The sequence below is a fragment of the Halichoerus grypus genome, chromosome 12, assembly GCF_964656455.1.
Source record: "Halichoerus grypus chromosome 12, mHalGry1.hap1.1, whole genome shotgun sequence".
Lineage (NCBI taxonomy): Eukaryota > Metazoa > Chordata > Mammalia > Carnivora > Phocidae > Halichoerus > Halichoerus grypus.
Window position 1 is genome coordinate 79,316,067 of NC_135723.1, and position 20,100 is coordinate 79,336,166.

The window sequence follows — 20,100 nt, forward strand, 5'->3', positions numbered from 1 at the left end:
TAAAATTTCCATAAAAACATTGAAAAACACAGTCCTAAAATTTCTTCCAACTAGAAGATATTAAGATGTCAACCTAATGCTGTGACTCCAGGTGAATATCTGGGCACAGGTGTGAAGGGAAGGGGCAGTATATCCTGACAAACTGACATGACCTACTTGTATAGCTGGGATTCTGGGACATTCAGCAAATGGCATATAAGACCGCTACTTCAGTCCTCATAGGCCTGTCCCCAGTCGTTAGAATCATTGCAATGTTCTACCTTGAAGACATTGAGTAGCATGAGGTCAATTGAGGAAATGGCCAAGATACACCTTGTCTGTGGTTTGACCTGTCTAAAGTTTTATCACAAAGAGAAATACCTGAGTTGTTGATAATGACTATCAAGCCACACTTTATATAACTCTTCAAAATGAGGGTAAATCTTCAAAAATACAAATATAGAAAAGACTAAAACATAACCACTGTTAAAGCATGAATTCTGAGTTCCGACAGACTCTGTGTTTAAATCCAGTTTCTACAGCATCTATGTGATCTTTGTTGGGTTATATATCTTTGAGCATCAATTTCCTCAAATGTAAAATGGGGATGATAGAACATATGTGATTGTCTTCTTGGTTTGGAATGAAGGTTAAATAAGATAATTTGGATAAAGTAGCTGGCAGAATGCCTAGAACAGAGGTATGCTCTGCAAAGGGAATCCCTTCTCCTTCACTTTGGATATTACATTGCAAAGCCACTGGGGGTTTCTTATCATTGATGCCACATTTCTGAACTGAGATGAAATTAAAGTAAGGGTTAAAGCCAGTCTACAGAAACAACTCAATAATCAGGAGAAAAATGAAAAACAACAACAACAACAACAAAAACCCCAAAACAAACAACAGTCAGTCATTCACTGTTGATTCTACATCGTATAGACTTACTGTGTTTTTATAAAGCAAATTGATTTTTTGTTTTGTTTGAATTCTTTAGTTGTTCTATTACTGAGTGTTTAGAAGCATTGAGTTCTCCAGTTCAGTAACCTGAAAGTTATAAGATTGACTTGCATCGGTGTCAAAGTAGCCTCTCCTTTAAGTTCATACCCTCCAAAGGCCTATTTTCTTTGAAAAAAAAAGTTCTGCTTTCATTGTAAGCAAGAGTTAAAATAATATTCTTTGAGTTTATTTAGCAGTTGATTGAATGATTAAATATGCATTTGAAGTAGCCAAAAATGAAATCCTGTTATTGTACTAGGAAAAAACCCTCACATTAACATTGATTGAGTTTTAACAAATGAGTTGATTAGAGGAAAAGGAAAGAGGAACACAGTTCATCAAATGCAACTTGATGCCAGGTCCCTGGTTTCTCCATAGACCTAATGTACTCTTGTCATAGCACCTTGCAAAAAAAAAATCAATGACTGCATTTTTTAGCAAGAATACACTTTCTGATTAATGAATCATGCACAGAGACCACTGCTTTTCATTTATTTAGTTGTTCTCCCTTTCAAAGAATTTATGTTAACTTTCTCTGAAAATTATGGAAGATAATCAGTGTCACGCATGTGTGCATCAAAGGAGTAGTAGCCATAGCCCAAGTTTGTACTGACTACTTTAATTTCTGATTTTCTCTGCCATAAGTGAGGACTTAAGTTGAAACTAACCCAGATATATAACAATATAGTAGGGGTCCAGGTATGAACCAGGATGTATTCATAGTAGAATGGTAGAATTCAGCCAGGTCTAGGGAACCCACGGGACCAGGGGAGTTAAAAGAGAAGGGCATCATGCATGCTAGATAGAGTAACAAGTCTTCGAAGGGGTTTTGGGTTGAGTATTCAGATTGGAGCCCTGTGCCTGTGATTCAAATTTGTCATCTAGTGGCCACCAGAGACCCATATAGGAGTCTTCAGAAGTAGCTGGAGTGGGAGGGAAAAGGAGGAGAGGGAAAGATTAATCACACAAAATTTGAAAAACAACACCAACCAAACCAAAACACTGGACTGTGCCTATTGTTTTCACTAGAAATTCTTTAAGGCTTTTGAGGGTTCAGAACGATGTTTGACCAAAAAGGGTGGGGAGTCCTTCCCTTCCTCAACAGGAAACAGTGAGACGTCAGTGTGAGGACAGGCCCAGCCAAGGGAAGCTGCTAGAGCTGGGTGGTTGCCCTCTGCAGCAGAAAACCCATAGCCAGGGGCAGCAGAGGCCAGTCCCTTCTCCGACTTAGCAGGCAGAGGAGACCTCGGTAGACTCAAAAAGGACTTTTCATTAGCTCACGTGAATTTCCTTCAGAGGTTCCCAGAGCAGTGGCAGACTTTTGAGGGCAGACTTTTGAGGATCCATCGTATTATAATTACTGATTCTATTTTAACCCAGACTGGTAAAACCTTGATTAATACTTGTTAGAGAAGAGCATCAGAAAGGCATCCTGGGGTGGTGGGAATTGCACCAGCTGTGGGTCAACACATTTGGGGAGACTCTTGTGGCCCTTCCTACTGTGTGCCAGGCACTGCTCCGAGGGAGTGCTTGATGAGTGCTTAGGCATTTAATCCTCACAGCAAGCCTGTGCCTATCCCAATCTTACATATGAGAAAACAGAAGCATAGAGAAGTTAACTAATTTGCCCAGGTCACTCAGCTTGTGAGTGGTATACCTGGGACCTAAAGCAGAAAGCCTAACTCTAGTGCTTGTCCTCTTAGCAACTGACACTCACCATGCCTGACGTAAAGAAGGTGCTCACTAAATGTGTGCCAATTCTAATCATTTTAGCATGGGATTAAAAATGTCCTGGGTTTATTGTTCTGGACTTAGTAGACTGACTACACTTAAAAGCAAACAGAAAAATGCGTATAGTATACCAAAATGAAATAAAATCTCAAATGATCAGAACATGGTGTAATAATTTATTAAATTTTCTGAGTGACCAAGGAAAATTACTTCATGCTTTCAATGTTTTCTCATCCCATAAGGAAACAATATTTCTAGGAGGTTTGGTGGCCCACAGCAAGCCTTGGAGCTGACAAGTAAATTAGTCTGTGCTAGACGCTGGGGCTCCCCGTTGTTTTTCTAGCTCTTCCCCGGGTATCACGTTGCTGCCCGGGCTTGGGAGAGCCTAACCCAGGCTCCTCCTTGGAGACTGATTAACCAGAATGACAAGATCTCAAGGGTTGTGCCTCTTTGCTCTTCCTCTCATCTAGTTGCCAGACAGAGAACAATTCTGATTGAGTATATTATTTAATTATTGTAGTTAGTCATACTGAGAATCAGCCAACATTAACCATTAAAAAGGAGAACAGAGGACAAAACACGTGTGACCATCCTGACTTCCAACTCAAAGTGGCACCCCTCCCCCCACTCAGCTCTGAACAAGGCAATTACATAGAAACAATAAAGGACAATTAAATAAATCAGGAAACCCACCAGCCTATTCTCCAGGTTCACTTACCCTGGTGCGAACGATGATTGGCAATGGCAATAAAACCAACAGAGTGAAAACTATAAGGAGAAACCGGCGATGAACTAAAATATAACTGAGGACTTTCATTGTCCTGAGCAGGAGCCTTTGACAGTGCTCGCCTCAAAATAAGGCAGATGTTAAATAGCCAACGTGGATTAATATTTCTCCAGCCCATCATCTTCATTTACTGCCCTAGACTGATCAACATGAGTTAAAATTAAATCTTGATTTTTATTGTTTTACTGTCACAATTAACATGGAAGATAAGCCCAAGAGTGTTTGCAAGAAATCACATTCCACTTGCTAGTGTGGCTTTTGAAAGATACAACTGTTCTTTCCCTACTTGATTTGTTCACATTAACTAGAATATTGACTGGCCATATCTAGGAGAAGGCAAAATTGTGAGGTTCATTAAGTTTGCCCACAGTGAGGCCCCTCTGGCCCTTCTGATGTCCCCTGACTTCTGGGCTCTGCACTTGGGTGGTGCCTCGGGCAATCTCTACCAGATGCCTCCAATGGTCTTCCTAAGAAAGTGCATTTTCAGTGTGTGAATTGAAATAGCAATTCCAATAGTAGGAATTTTAGTGTATGGCAGTGTGAAAGGTAAAGGTTTTGGTACAGATGGATTTTTCTAGGGCTTCTCAGATAATGTGTTGAGGCAGCCCTCTACATTGCCTACATGAAGTTTGGCTCAGAGAAGTGCCCCTGACCTCTCTCATTCGGGAATTCTCTGCACTCATTCAAAAGATAAATAACACTGCTTCTGATGTTGAGCATTTTTCTCCCCAGTACCACATTTAGTTGCAAAGTGATTTATCTACTGTTTGAAAGCAAAGTTCTGTATTAGTTCTTGAACCCTATGGCCTCTTTTGACAGATAACCAAAAGTTATCATAAAGCCTTATATAAGCCCTCCCCTGTTCCACTCTTTCAGGATTGAGTTGATACTATTGTGCTGATATTGACTAGATAATTAACAAGGAATCTGCACAGAGATGAGTCACTGGGGCCATCCAAGGGGTGAGTGTGTGGGTGGGTGTGTGTATATGTGTGTGTAAGCACATGTGAAGATGGGTACAGTTCTAACAGTGATATGGAGGAGGTTTTTTTTTTTAAGATTTTATTTATTTATTTGACAGAGAGAGACACAGTGAGAGAGGGAACACAAGCAGGGGGAGTGGGAGAAGGAGAAGCAGGCTTTCCGCGGAGCAGGGAGCCCGATGTGGGGCTCAATCCCAGGACCCCGGGATCATGACCTGAGCCGAAGGCAGACGCTTAACGACTAAGCCACCCAGGTGCCCCTGGAGGATGTATTTTAATAGTGCTCAGAGCTAAGGACTCTGGTTTGTTTCTCATTATGTAGTAAATTAATAACCCAATACTCTTCAGCTAAACAACTACTATGCACCTAGCCTTAGGTATAAACAGAACACATTTCTTTCTATAATTTATAGTCAATTTCTCTCCGTATAAATAACCTTACTCTGATGTAATCTATGGTTAGCATTTAGACCTTATTTCTAATTCCACACTAATGTAACTCTGCTTTCTTTTCCTATCAAAGAAGAAAATTCTTTCACCAACACTCACCATATTATCAATGTAGATGAGAAAGCATTTTTTTCCCCTCTAAGTGTCTAAATTTCTAAAGATACATCACAGATAGTGATTCAGGAAAATCAGCAGAGTAAACAGAAAAAAAAAAAAGTCTCCAAACCAGAAAGGCACATTACATCTTGAATTTCTTAGGTGAAAAAAGGATAATTGCAAATGTATTTTTTTTAACACTTTTTATTATTATTGCTCCCTGTAATAATAATAATAATAAAAAGTGTTATAGGGAGCAATAATAATAAAAAGTGTTAAAAAAAAAAAAAAACACCTTAAAGGAACAGAGTTACTCAAAACTGTTTCAATAGTTTTTTTTCTATATAACACCCTGTATAGTTAGTTCATTGCATGATTTTTTTTTTTTTTTTAAGAAACCACTTCTGTTCTTAAATTTCCTTAGGCCACCTGGTGAGAGCATTTGAGCCTCACTTTCTTATCTTAGAGGTTTTTACTTTATGAGATGACACCCAAAATGAAAAGGCATTTGTGTGACATTTAACAGAAATGGAAAATGACATTTAACAGAAATGAGGGAACAGTGGCACTCAAACCAGACAGAGACTGAAGGGAAAACTCTTCACATTTGTCGGTGCCTCCTTTCTGGGCCCTATTTTCTCTATTCTGGTACTTTCCTCACCAGAGTAAGGCTTGCAGGACCCTCCCTCTAGCCAGCTCAGTCTTCTGTGGGTGCCCCTTATTACAAAATGGTCCCACCTTTCCTTTATGTTCAGCCAATCTCTTGTTTCACTGTCACATAGAGCAGGGATCTGACAGGATACTTCACACTAAGCATGAATGGCTGATGTGAGCTGCATACCTCTCCAGGGGTCACCAGAGAATGACTTTTTTTTTTAAGATTTTATTTATTTATTTGAGAGAGAGAATGAGATAGAGAGAGCATGAGAGAGGGGAGGGTCAGAGGGAGAAGCAGACTCCCTGCCGAGCAGGGAGCCCGATGCGAGACTCGATCCTGGGACTCCGGGATCATGACCTGAGCCAAAGGCAGTCGCTTAACCAACTGAGCCACCCAGGCACCCGAGAATGACACTCTTAATGGGAGACCTTGGGCCCCTTGGAAACATATCTTAGGGTGTCCTTCAAATCACAGCATATTGTTAACCAGGTCTACAATTGTCAAAGTGCACCTCTTCTTGGTACAGAAAAACATAAATCTCTCTTAATATGTCACAACTGTATTATGTTTGACCTATTTGACCTAAAATGAATTACATCAAGGCATAATCATGGATTAATTCATTTAAAACATGTCCTTTACAAATATAAAAATATTAGAAACATTATTCACTCATTCACAGTTATTTATTATGTGCCAGGGAGTTTACACCACCACCTCTTTTAAGCTTCAAAACCCAATACAAGATATTGGTATTATAGGTATTGTTATAATTATTTCTCTTTTATAGATTTGGAAACTAAAACTCAAAGAGGCCAAGTAAAATGTCCCAGGTACTACATGATATAATAATGATGTAAATCCTGTTCTTTCTGGTTCCTAAGGCAATGATTTTTTTTTTTTGTACTATGCCATATGTCTACCATAATGACTATGAATGTGACACTAAACACTAAATCATCAGATCTAGAATTTGTATATAGACACATGATTTGGTTGGCTTAGAAACTGAAGCTCTAGGATTTGCTTTTTTTATGTTCCTTGAGCCTTATGATTGAACATAACATGTAAAACTTGGGTTCAAGCATAAGCATAAAGAGAAAGAAAGATTCCTTCTGTATGTACTCCGAGTACCTTCATAAAGAAGTTAGACTGTCCAGGATAAGTAAGTTGTGTAGACAATCAACCTGAGGTGAGTGGAAATCAGCTTTTATGTGGCTATCCTACATGCTTCTCTCAGCCTTGTTTTCTGGGTATCTCTTTCTTATGCCACATTTGCTCCCAAATTTGTGCTTTTCTTCAGGCCTTTCCCTCTTCCAAGAATATGCTTCCCTTCTCTATATTTAAATCCCACCAAACCTTGAAGTGTGACTTGTAGACTCATCTCAAATCTGCTGCCTTCTACAGATCTGTCCTGACAATTCCTGACTTTCCACACACCCACTCAGGAGTTTCACTGGGGCAACCACATCCAAATAATCTGGAGTGCTGGATGAAGGTACAGAAGCCCTGCCCTGTTGGGTCAAAAGATGGCTTCATGTTTAGTTGGCCTTCTACATAGTTTTCATGCTTACTAATATTTGAGAATCATTGACTTGGTATTTGTAAGATACAGTAAGCCTGGAGTAAACTTACTTACACTAATCACTATTTTAATAATACATGTAAATCTTAAATCTTCAGTAAGACTGCAAACTGTCTGAGGACAGGGGACATTAATTTACTACACTTTATGTCCCTAACAAGGTGCTAAGGACAAGTGAACACTTTGTGAAAAGTTTCTCTAAACTTACCTACAAATATAGATAAATGGGAACCAATTAGCCTCATTGCTGATAGAGTATGGTTTATAAGATGAGTACTGGGTGTTATATGAAACTGATGAATTGTTGAACACTACATCTTAAACTAATGATGTACTATGTGTTGGCTAATTGAATTTAAATTAAAAGAAGAGCAGTTCTTCAATAGAGAATTAGGTTTGCAGAGAGATGTGGCTTCTTTAATGGGGGAATATTTGCTCCACTGCAAATGTACCCATAAATACTAAGACAAGAAAGTGTGTATACTTTACACTTTGACTAGGAAAAAAAGTCAGAATGCTTTTACTGTGTGTTCCTATTTTCATTCTTAGAATTTTTAGAGTTCAAAGGGCATGGCACTTTTAGTCAATTGCTATTGTTGAGACCATCGAGTCAAACAATATAGGTCAGATTTTCTCCTCACAGTCATTTGTTTCTAAGCTTCGACAAGTCCTTAATTCTGACACTCACTAATGGTGCATCTCCATTTATATATTCTGGTTACGTTATAAATTCCATAACTTCTAGACATTGCACTGTGAAGGGTTTACTCTCTGAGTGCCATATGTGAGCTGTGCCCCCAAACCTTTTTAGACACTATGAAAACTAAGATAATTTTTTCCCTCCTAACTAGCATCTAGTGGTCAGTTTCCTCAGTAATTTTTAATATTTTTTATTTCCTCTGGCCCACCTTTCCATTCTTTAAGATGAGTTCTCTTGATGAAAGGGAAACATATAGATGATGTATATAGTAAAATTTCCAGGCCCACACAAATTAACTGTATCAACAGTTTTAATTTTTCTTTCCTAATATAAAGGATAAAGCCATCATGTGGGAAGGAAAATCTACCCTGGAGACTCCAGATTCCTGCGCAACTCCTACTAAACACCTAAATTTGTACACTGATTATTAACCACAACTTCAGTAATCATTCCTCCAATGCCCTGAAGTAAATGGCTGACTGAACAGTGAAGATTGAACTGTGTCCTAGGAGGTGAGGACCTGAACTCCCACGAACTGAGAAGGAAAGCACATTCCAAAAGAGGACCTATTTCCAGCAAAAAAAAAAAGCAGTTGCCAGAACACCTTAGCACTCCAGCCCAGATACAACTGGTCACACCCTCTGCTGGGGTGGGAGGAACGTTTCCCTTTGACCAAGATGGACCATATCTTTATCTTGGGCTCTCTGGGACGTAAAAGGGAAAAATTTAGGGGTGGAGGGAGGAAGAGGGAGATGTGGAGAAGAAGAGAAGAGGAGAAAGGACATTCTGGAATACTTGGCATGCCATTAGAAAAGAAAGGTGAATTGTCTAGAACTCTGTTTACTTTTGCTCCCTGCCCATCCCTCCCTCCCCCGCCCAATCACCTTATGTAACAGTCGTGTTCCAGCCGTCTGTGCACTTGAGACAGTATTGTCATCCTCGTGATAACCCATAGGGTATTCAGAGGTGAACCCCAGGACTCCTGGATGTAGCAGGTGTTGCCAGCATCTGGATGGGAAAGCAGACCAGAGTTTAAGGTAAAGAGAGGATTGCTTATGATTGATTCTAGGACTCCCTGTAATGGAAGCTGAGGAACCACAGAAATAGATGATCCCAGCTGATCCAAGTGTTCAGTCGTCTTGTAAAGTTAGAAGGATTTCATATGGTTCAAAGCAGGCAGTCAGAAACTGCTTTTAGGTACAGCCACAGAGACCAGTTTAAAGAAACCAGGGAGGTAAAAATTTTGCCCTCGTGATCTCAGTTCTGCTATGAAATTCACTGTTGCTCACAGCCATTAGGTCTGTTTTTTCTCTCTCAGAAAAAACATTGGTATTTCTCCCACCATTTCACCACCAAACATATTGTCCATTTGAGCTTGGAACATCTCCTGTCCTTGTTGACAGTGAAGAGAGAAAGTGTTCACATAGTTCCTAACAGTGATTCATTTTAAGTGTAGTAAGTAAGTGGCATTGACATAATCCAGCTTGCTGTCAAGCTGACCCGTCTTCCTGGAAGTTATTTTTTACCTAAGTATAGAATATTTCACAACATGCCATTACCATGAACCCAGGGAGTTAGCCAGGCTGCCCTCTTGCAGTACTTTTCTGTAGACATAGCTACAGCATTCACTGTTCTTCACCACGTGCCTTTTATTATTTGGGTTTGGCAGCTTTGGGTTCAAAATGGTAGCTTATAGAGGAAATTCATTGTTTATAAGAAGTTAATGTGTGCCTTGTGACAACTTAAGACCTTATGAGGAAACTACCGACATTTATTCTGACAAGTTATTTATGCTTACATTTTCGTCCATGTTCTTTAACCACAGATTCAGAGAGGTACATTTTCAGAACAGTGTTTTCCTCTCGATTTATATGATTGTGCAGTTAAACCACATTAATTTACAGACCATGAGGACACAGCTGAATTTATACTTTTGGCCTGGATAAACATGATACAAAATGACAGTGGTGAGTAGTTTAAATTCTGGGAGATTTTAAAAGAAATGAGCCTAATAAAATGGACCCTTCTAAGTGAGTGAATTGATGTGAATAAGATACGGTGCCTCCACAAGAGAGCTTACCATCAAATGGGGAAGACACCAAGCACACGGCCAAGAACTCTTCATGGTTTAGAGCATAAGACACGTGCTGTGACAGCGCGACTAATTCTGATGCTCTGTTATCTTTCACAACAATCTCCATGTCCATAGTCCCTAAAATAACTAATTAGAAATTCTCACAGCAAGAGTCTTGACCTAATGTGGTTTCCTCTACATTTGGGGAATCACAGTATCTCTGGCTGAGAGAGTGAATGGATCTCAGACCTTCCCCTCAGGGAAAGGAGGCATCACCTGAAATGATAAAGACCCAAGCAGGTACCTCGAAAAATTAAAAATGGAAATACTATATAATCCAGTAATTCTACTACTGGTTATTTACCCAAAGAAAATGAAAACACTAATTTGAAAAGATAATATGCACCCCATGTTTATTGCAGCATTATTTATAATAGCCAACATATGGCAGCAGCCTAAATTTCCATTGATAGATGAGTGAATAAAGAAGATGTGGTATATATCTATATTTATATATTTATACATATAGAGAATGGAATATTACTCAACCATAAAAAAGAATGAGATCTTACCATTTGCAACAACATGGATGAAACTGGAGGGTATTATGCTAAGTGAAATAAGTCATAGAAAGACAAATACCATATGATTTCACTTATATGTGGAATCTAAAAAATAAAACAAATGGGGCGCCTGGGTGGCTCAGATGGTTAAGCGTCTGCCTTCGGCTCAGGTCATGATCCCAGGGCCCTGGGATCGAGTCCCGCATTGGGCTCCCTGCTCCACGGGAAGCCTGCTTCTCTCTCTGCCTCTGCCTCTCTGTCTCTCTGACTCTCATGAATAAATAAATAAAACATTAAAAAAAATAAAATAAAATAAAATAAAACAAATGAACAAACAAACAAACAAAGAACAGAAACCGGCTCATCAATGTGGAGAATAAATTGGCGATTGCCAGAGGGGACAGGGGTGGGAGTATCCTCCACCCCAAATCCATATTCTCTATATCTGATATTTATTCTCCTTGGAGCATTATTCTAAGATTTGGCCACGTATAAAATTTGTCTTTCAATGGCCATTTAACCACTCTCAATCTCAAGACTCTCTCCATATCTAAAACATTCAAGGCACTTGTCTGCTATTCCCCCATCCCATACTTTCTTAGAAGACAATTACTTGAGTTTCATCTCTTATTGTGATACTCCCTTGGTCTGACAGCCTCATGGTAACTTTTCATCTTAACCTTGCTGCCTAGTTCCTGTTGGCTTAGTTAATGTATTATTATGATAGGTGGTAGGTCAACACTTTTATACTGGGAGAAGCACTCCAGTTGTTTACCAAGTAGATAGGTCTGTAAATATGCATTGTATCTGAATCACTACTGCAAGTTTTAAAGTTCCTTCCATTTTTCAACTCTTTCAAGACCTTAGCTATAGTTTCCTACCATCTTTCTTCATTGCCTTATTACTTCTCTGTGGGCATTCCCCATATAAATAAATTTGCTTTTGTAGGCTTCATTATTCTCCCTTTAAAAAATCAAGGACTTATATTATCTCACAGCTCTTACATTCTATATTTCTAGAACTGATTTATAGTCAAAGAATTACTTTTCAGTATGTACATTAAAATTTTTCTTTCAAAAAAATGTAGAATTCTCAAAATTTTCTAGAAAAATGTACAGATTTCTAACTTTTGGTGCTGTTTCTTCTAAAAGTGAAAAAAAACTATTATCAATATAAAACAAACTATCCAAAGTCAATCCAAATAAATAGCCAAGAGATTTGCTACCTAAAACAGCTTTGAGGGGTGCCTGGGTGGCTCAGTCGTTAAGCGTCTGCCTTCGGCTCAGGTCATGATCCCAGCGTCCTGGGATCGAGCCCCGCATTGGGCTCCCTGCTCGGCGGGAAGCCTGCTTCTCCCTCTCCCACTCCCCGTCTTGTGTTCCCTCTCTCGCTGTGTCTCTCTGTCAAATAAATAAAATCTTCAAAAAACAAAACAAAACAAAACAAAACAAAACAGCTTGGAGCAAACCGACTGGATATAGAACCTCAAGAAATCCAATCTATATAGTAAAAGGAAACTAAGATGATTTTACACAGAATCATTCATCTTTTCATAGACCCAGCAGCTTGCTGTGACCATTCATCCCGGAAGATGTTTCATAGACATTGAGTAAACTGTCTCTCAGAATTGACTTCATTGTCACATGTTTTCACTAATTATCTGGCAGCCAGTGCTCTGTCCGGGAATGTGCACTTTGAACTTGAGTGAAAGGCACAATTAGTCAAGACTGACTTGGAAGTAATGAAAATTGGGGTAAAAGTAAAACTACTCTGATGAAGGTGAGGAATATAATTCAATGAGGAAAGAAGAGTCTTTTAAATAAATAGTGCTGGGACAACTGTATATCCATATGCAACAAAATGAAGTTGCACCCCTGCCTCACACTATATACAAAAATTAATTCAAAATAGATCAGAAAACTAAATGTAAGAGCTAAAACTATAAAACTCTTAGAAGAAACATTGGTTTAAATATTTGTGACCTGAGATTTGGCATTGGTTTGTTTATTTATTTTCATTCATTTACTCATTCATTCATTCGTGTTGTTGTTGTTGGCTTTATCTAGTTTATTATTTTAATTGAGATATAATTGACTTATTATATTAGTTTCAGGTATACAGCATAATGGTTTGGGATGTTTGTATCTACTGAGAAATAGTCACCAGGAATCTAGTTAAAATCACCACACATAGTTACAAATTTTTTCTTCCTTGTGATTAGAACTCTTAAGATCTACTCTCATAGTAACTTTTAAATGTATAATACAGTATTATTAACTATAGTCACAATGCAGTACATTACATGCCCATGGCTTATTTATTTTATAATTGGAAATTTATATCTTTTCACCAACATTTGACACCTCTGCCATTGTTTTCTTTCGACCTGATACCAAAACCACAAGTAACCAAAGAAAAACTAGGCAAATTTGGATTTCATCAAAATTAAAAACTTCTGTGCTCCAAAGACACTTATCAAGAAAGTGAAAACACAGCCCACAAAATGAAAATATTTAAAAATCATATATCTGATAAGGGTGTAGTACCTAGAATATATTTTTTAAAATTACAATTCAACAATAAAAACACAAATAATACAATTTAAAATGGGGCAGAGATTTCAATAGACATTTCTATAAAGAAGATATACAAATGGCCAATATGCATACAAAAAGATGCTCAAGATTACTGGCCACCAAAGAAATGCAAATCAAACCATAATGGAATATTATTTCAAACTTACTAGGGTGGCTACAATAAAAAAAGGCAGATAATAACAAATGTTGGGAAGGATGTAGAGGAACTGAACCCTATACGTGATTGGTGCGAATGTAAAATTGTGCAGCAACTTTGAAAAACAATTTGGAAGTTCCTCAAATGTAAAACATGGAGTTGCCATGTGACCTAGCGATTCCACATTGAGGTATATACCCAAGTGAAACAAAAACATGTCTGCACACAAAAACTCACATATGCATGTTTACAAGAGCCTTTTTTACAGGATTTTTGAGAAGTGGAAACGTTCCAAATGATGAATGGATAAACAAAGTTTGGTATATCCATACAATGGAATATTATTAAGCCATAAAATAGAATGAGCTCCTGATACATGCTACCACATGGATAAACCTGGGTAACATGCTAAGTAAAAGAAGCCAGACATAAAAGGCTACATATTGCACAATAACTTATAAATGAAACGCCCCGGATATAGGCAAATCCACAGAAACAGGAAGTAGATAAGTGGTTGCCAGGGGTTGGGGAAAGGGGAGAATGGGGATTAATTACTAACGGGTCTGGGGTTTCTTTTTTGGTTATGAAAATATGCTGAAATTAGATAGTAAGGATAATTGTACAACTTTGTGAATATATGAAAAACCCACTGAATTGTACACTTAAAGAGTGAACATCACAGCATGTGACTCACATCTCAATTTAAGAAAAGATAAAATGACTCAAAATTACACAATAAATGTGAAATTATTTGAAAAGTGTAAAAGCACTTTGTCAGCAGTTCTCAAATGTTCAGTCTCAGAATCCTCTATACTCTTACCTAAACATTTTCTCATGTGCCATTAGAAAATAAAATTGAGAAAAATTTTAAATGTTTAGCAATTTGTTTAAAACCCAAAATAATAATCCCATTATAGGCTGACATCAATAATATATTTTAAGAAGCCTAAATTTACTCTTCAAAAAAACTGTGAGAATAATGGTATTGTTTCACATTTTTGCAAATCTCTCTAGAGACTGAAAACAGTTGGACTTTACATTCCATCTATTGCCATATCATGTCATGTTGCCTCTGGAAAATGCCACTGTATACTGGTGAGAGAGTGAGAGAGGAAAGCAAATAATGTCTTTGATTATGAAAACAATTTTGTAGACCCACAGGAGTCCCCAAAGCACATTTTGAGAAGTGCTGAACTAAACAAATATGAGGTAAATTATTGTTATTGGAAAGAAGTTTGCCTTCTATGGGAGGTAGGTAGTTAGCGGTGCCCATTCAATTTGATGTTGATAAAAAGAACTCTTCACACTCAGAGAAGACTGCTATTAAATAAGAAAATTATAATTGTTAGGGACGCCTGGGTGGCTCAGTCGGTTAAGTGTCTGCCTTTGGCTAAGGTCATGATCTCAGGGTCCTGGGATCGAACCCTGCATCGGACTTTCTGTTCAGCGGGGAGCCTGCTTCTCCCTCTCCCTCTGCTGCTCCCCCTGCTTGTGCTCTCTCTCTCTCTCTGTCAAATAAATAAATAAATAAATTATCTTAAAAAAAAAAAAAAAGAAAATTATAATTGTTAAATCCTAGACCATGGACTGCTCTATGTTAGGATAATCACAAACACAGATACCATTATGGATTGAAGTAGAGGGGTAGGGTAGCCATCTATTTTATTGCTCAAATATGGACACTTTTGAAAACAAAAGGGATGCTATTAATAATTACTGTGGGGCTGTCCAAGGAAAATTGCATCATGTGGTCCCCTTCGCCCTGGCACAAACTGAGAGTTAAGTGGAGTCTAAAAACAAAGATTTGGGATCTTTGGAGGGTCTGGGAAGAGGGTTCTGGTCAAAAGGAATGAATGAGGTGGCAAAAGGAATGGAGATTGACCTGAGTAGATTAGTTCGTGGTATGGAGGATTTTAGAAATCCTGAGCGCTCACAGAATCTTAAGATTAACTAAAAATTTCACTAAGAATTTTAAACACATGGGCGCCTGGGTGGCTCAGTTGGTTAAGCGACTGCCTTCGGCTCAGGTCATGATCCTGGAGTCCCAAGATCGAGTCTCGCATTGGGCTCCCTGCTCGGCAGGGAGTCTGCTTCTCCCTCTGACCCTCCCCCCTCTCATGCTGTCTCTCTCTCATTCTCTCTCTCAAATAAATAAATAAAATCTTTAAAAAAAAAAAAAAGAATTTTAAACACTTAAAGTAATCTATTTTTGAGTGTCAAAAATTAGTTTGATCCTGACAGACTTGCTGGTTCACTGGCCACAGAGCTTCATCCCATTGAGAAAATAAAATGCAGTTGTGGTGAAAGTAACTGGAAATTCATGCCTCCTCCATCACAGAGGAGGAATTACTTTAATTAAGGTGAGTGTCCTTCCCTTAAGCAGGGACTGCAAACTCAAATGCCTTTGGGTTCAAGATGGTCAAACATGAAAGGGAAGAGCAAGCAGAGAACCTTGGTAAAATCGAAAGTAGACGGCCCACGAGAGGAGGCAGCCATCCTCAGGGCCAGTTTGTTGGCATGAGAGGCTACAGGTCCCAGGCTATCAGCTTTCTCGGATTTAAAAAAAAAAAAGAACAAACCCTCAGTAACATAATCTTTTATGTGAAATTTCCTGATATTTAAATGTTGGCAACTGATTCAGTATGATACTAACAGAACTGAAGGCGTGAATATAATCCTGTTCATAGTTCTTCCAACTAAAACTCTGTCTGTGACCCTTAGGATAGATCTATACCTAGCTAGCCACATATCACAGAGTGTGGATGACTCAGAGAACAAACTGTCACCATTAATTAAGAAAGAATGTCAAAGTCGGGTCTAGTAGAGAAGTCAATGTCATCTTTGTATCCCAAGAGAAGCACAGTTTATTGTATATCGTTGCTAAGCAATCTCTGGAATATAAAATGAGCCTACCATGAGTTATGCTTGGGAATGCTCTAGCAGATACATTTATTATTCCAGCAGTAATATGAGTTAAACATACAGAAGCCAAACTGAAGTTGGACATTTGAGTCTTCTAATTCAAGTCCTTATATCCAAGATGAGCAACTGAGCTTAATGGATAAAAGCTGACTCAAACCATGGTCACGCTAAGATAATACCTTTGTCACCTCTCCATCCCACTGTAATTTAACATCTCATCATAATGTAAGATACAAACAGTCCTATAGTATATCCTATGTCCATTCCTTACTGATAAATAATATACATTAAGAGTATAAATAATATACATTAAGAGTAACAAAATAATCTACTTTCTGTAGGGAAAAATTTGCAGTGCTGATTTTGCCCAGTGTTTGCCATCCCAACCACTTCTATGGGACAATCGAGGACCTCAAACACAATGCTCCCTTCCAGAGGGGCAGAATTTACTATTGTATCAGCAGGATTCTGCTGCTTCAAGGAGACAGACTCAGACAGCCAGTGAATTTGATTATAGATCAGGGTCAGTGCTTTGAAACTAGCCCCTGTGGGAGAATCTGAATGAGGTGCTCTATGAAATCACCATACCACCAGCAGCTTTAGAGACAGGAAACATCAGTGTCTAAGTCACTCAGCTTAATGAAAAGAGAAAGGGGGAAGGAGGAGAAAATACATTGAAATCCCAGCTGTAGAATCATTTACCTTGACTGATTTTAGACTGAAATCTTTGCAGATGCCCAAATGAACTCTTTGGGAGCTCTCTTTAGAACTCTGCAAAAACACCACCATAGAAATTGGGGCCCAACAAGCCCTGCAATGGTGGTTTGCTGCAAGGCCCTCTGACCTGCACCCCTATGTGCAGCCTGGCTGAGGGCACCTGGCAGTGAGTCCTGGTGCCCATTAGCATTGCTTCTGCTAGAAGGACCCACGGTAGACAACACATCAGCCCAAGGAAATGGCTGCCACAGGGACCAACCGCTTTGACACAGGATGGGTACACTCTCCAGTGGAAAGACAGAGGGATGAAAGACCAGTAAATGGTCAACTCAATTTAAAACTTTTTTTTAAAACATGTTTTTTTTTTAAAATCTGTGTCTGTTGTTTGAATTTCTGTTGCTTTTATTTCATCTAATTTGTGTCATTTCCTTTGTCGTTTCTAATGCGTTTTTTAGCTTACTCTTTCTGCTGGTGGCATTCCTTAGTTCATTTGATCTGCGGGTAAGATATTAACTGCCTTCTAACAACAGATGACAGCATGCTCTCTCTTAGTTCTCCACTTGCCACTTGCCGTCAGGGGGGACTGGAACTCCTCTGAGGGCCACTGGAAATCTGCAAGTGGCAGTGAGCCTTAACTTCTTTCCCTTTCCCCAATCTTGAATTTTCCAGTGACCAAGTAGATCCCCATTCACCACAAAGTTCTGTAAAACGTTGAACTCACATTTCAGTTCTGGTTCCTTCCCATCCAGCTTTTTGGTGGCTGCATTTCACCCACACCGTCTCTCATGTGTGGCTACTAGGATTGTTTGTCTCTATCTCTACCAACAGCGCCCCTTCCCTTTGCGTCATTCCATGCCCGAGGCCCTCCAGCCAGATCCTACACCCTATAGGGCATACTTAGCAATGAAAACTGGGCATGCTTGCTACTCTTGATTGAAAAGAATCCTCCCCTTATCAGCTCCCCAGGTTGGAAGAGAGGCAGGGTCAGGTTATAATTAAATTCTATAGGTTTTGCTAAGATTTGGGTCATTGGAAGATTTAAAGCATAAAAGGAACTTAAACAGAGAGGTGAAGCTGGATGAATTAAAAGGACTAGATGAATTCATTATCTATTCATGCATGATATATAAAGCTCATATCAAGCATTAGGGACTATGCTGGAAGTGGGTATACAAGGATAAATAGCACCTAGTTTTTGCCTTTGAAAGGCATACAGCCTGGGCAGGTAAGGCCAATGTCTAAACAATTTCTGCAATGTGATGAGTATTAAAATAAAGATATGGAGAACATAACTTGAAAGATACAGGGGAAGTGCATAACTCTGTCAAGGGGGTTGTAGGGAATAAAGGTCAGGGTGAGCTAAGACATGAAGAAGGAGAGGAGTGGTGTTTACTGGACAGACAGAAGTGGAATTAGGAGCATTCCAATCAAAGGGTATAGCACTAAAAACAATGGCACATAGAGCATCTTGCATGTTGTTTGGTGTGCCTGGATCAGTGTCTGTGTGGGGAGAATGGAGGGCAAGAGGCTGGAAAAGCTGATGGAACCTAAATGATGATGAACCCGGAATGCCAAGTTAAAGAATCTGGACTTCATTCTATAGGCAGTAGGGAGCCCTGAAGAAGTTTAAGTAGGGAAGTGCAATGATTGGGTTTACCTTTCAGAAAGATTACTCTGGGCTTATAAGGGGTAAGAAAGAGTGGACTTGGGGCACCCGGGTGGCTCAGATGGTTAGGCGTCTGCCTTCAGCTCAGGTCATGATCCCAGGGTCCTGGGATCGAGCCCCACATCGGGCTCCCTGCTTGGCGGGGAACCTGCTTCTCCCTCTCCCTCAACTGTTCCCCCTGCTTGTGCTCTCTCACTCTCTCTGTCAAATAAATAAATAAAATCTTTTAAAAAAAAAAAAAAAAAGAGTGGACTTTACTGAAAGAATACTGGGTGATTCATGGAACCCCTGGGAGAGCTAAAGAACTAGACTCTAGGCTACTTTGAAGAATGATACCCCAAATCATGCTCAGGACGGGCTCCATTGGAGATGGCCATCTGAGATGCTGCTTCCACTGAATGCTACAGTGACTCTGTTTGCAGAACCAGACTTCCTGCCACAATTGCCAGCAAAATGCAGTATGTGTAGAGCTTCCTTCCTCCATTTACACACTTCGGAATCCAAGTGTTACATGGATGAGCCTAAGTAAAGGAGCCCAGGTCTCATACCTGTGCCCTTGCTACCAAGAAGCCAGAGAAATAGATTTCTGGGATTTACCTTGGGAAGGCAGATTCCATGATGTTGGAAAATCTCCAAGCACAGCAAGCCTGGCCCCAAGCTGCTGCTTTGTCACCGCAGAGAGCCATCTCACCTGACAACAGAGTTAATGACAATAGAGTTAGAAGCAGGTAACCATGAGAAGAATTTAAAACATTTTGCAGTAGTTCGGGTCATACATGAACTCTGACACCAAAGTGGAAATGGAAAAGAGGAATCAAGACTAAATATGTGAACTTTCAGGGGGTGGAATCTGTGAAACCAGAAGACAGACTGGATAAGAGATCGGAGAAATAAAGGGCCATGGGGAGCCTGCCTGGAGGGACAGGGAAAATGAGCATCTTAACTACAACTGGTAAAAACAAAGGGCAATTATACTAAAGGATGGTAAAAAGTGAAAATAGGGGAATATATATTTTGATATTTGTTTGTTTTTAGTAATCTAGAAATTTGCTTTTCAAATATTTTGCTTTCTAATAATACTGACCAAATGAGAGAATCATGTATTTATAAAACCTTTGGTTATTTTCAAGGAATTGAGATGCCCACCCAAACTCAAAACTACCTGACTTCCCTTCTCTGGAATATATATGTATTATATTTTTGCAAATTTAGGATACAGAGACAAATATTAAAGAGTTGACACTGTCAGCAAGTTATCAGATGTTACTTTTTCTGGCATTTAGTTCTGTCTAGGTAGTGGTTTACTTATTTAAATACATAGTTTGTGTCCCAATTTAATGTCTATAGAGAACATCTCTCTCTGAATCTTTTTGTGGTAATAGCTACTACAATCTAACCAGTCTGGACTACAAGCAAAAGTGCCAAGAAGGATGAATTGCTTTGTCCCATGTCTACCATGA

General features: G+C 39.1%; 1 protein-coding gene across 1 annotated transcript in view; it reads right to left on the bottom strand.

Moving 5' to 3' along the window:
* Window positions 1-19,327, bottom strand: part of SLC13A1 (solute carrier family 13 member 1) — a 107,579-nt gene extending 88,252 nt beyond the window's left edge. The window contains exons 1-2 of the mRNA XM_036081882.2: window positions 19,238-19,327; window positions 8,850-8,973 (exon numbers count right to left, since the gene is read on the bottom strand). Coding sequence (XP_035937775.1) covers window positions 8,850-8,973; window positions 19,238-19,326 — 213 coding nt within the window. The 5' untranslated portion in view covers window position 19,327. The remainder of the gene's footprint in view (window positions 1-8,849; window positions 8,974-19,237) is intronic.
* Between the last annotated feature and the right edge of the window lie 773 nt (window positions 19,328-20,100).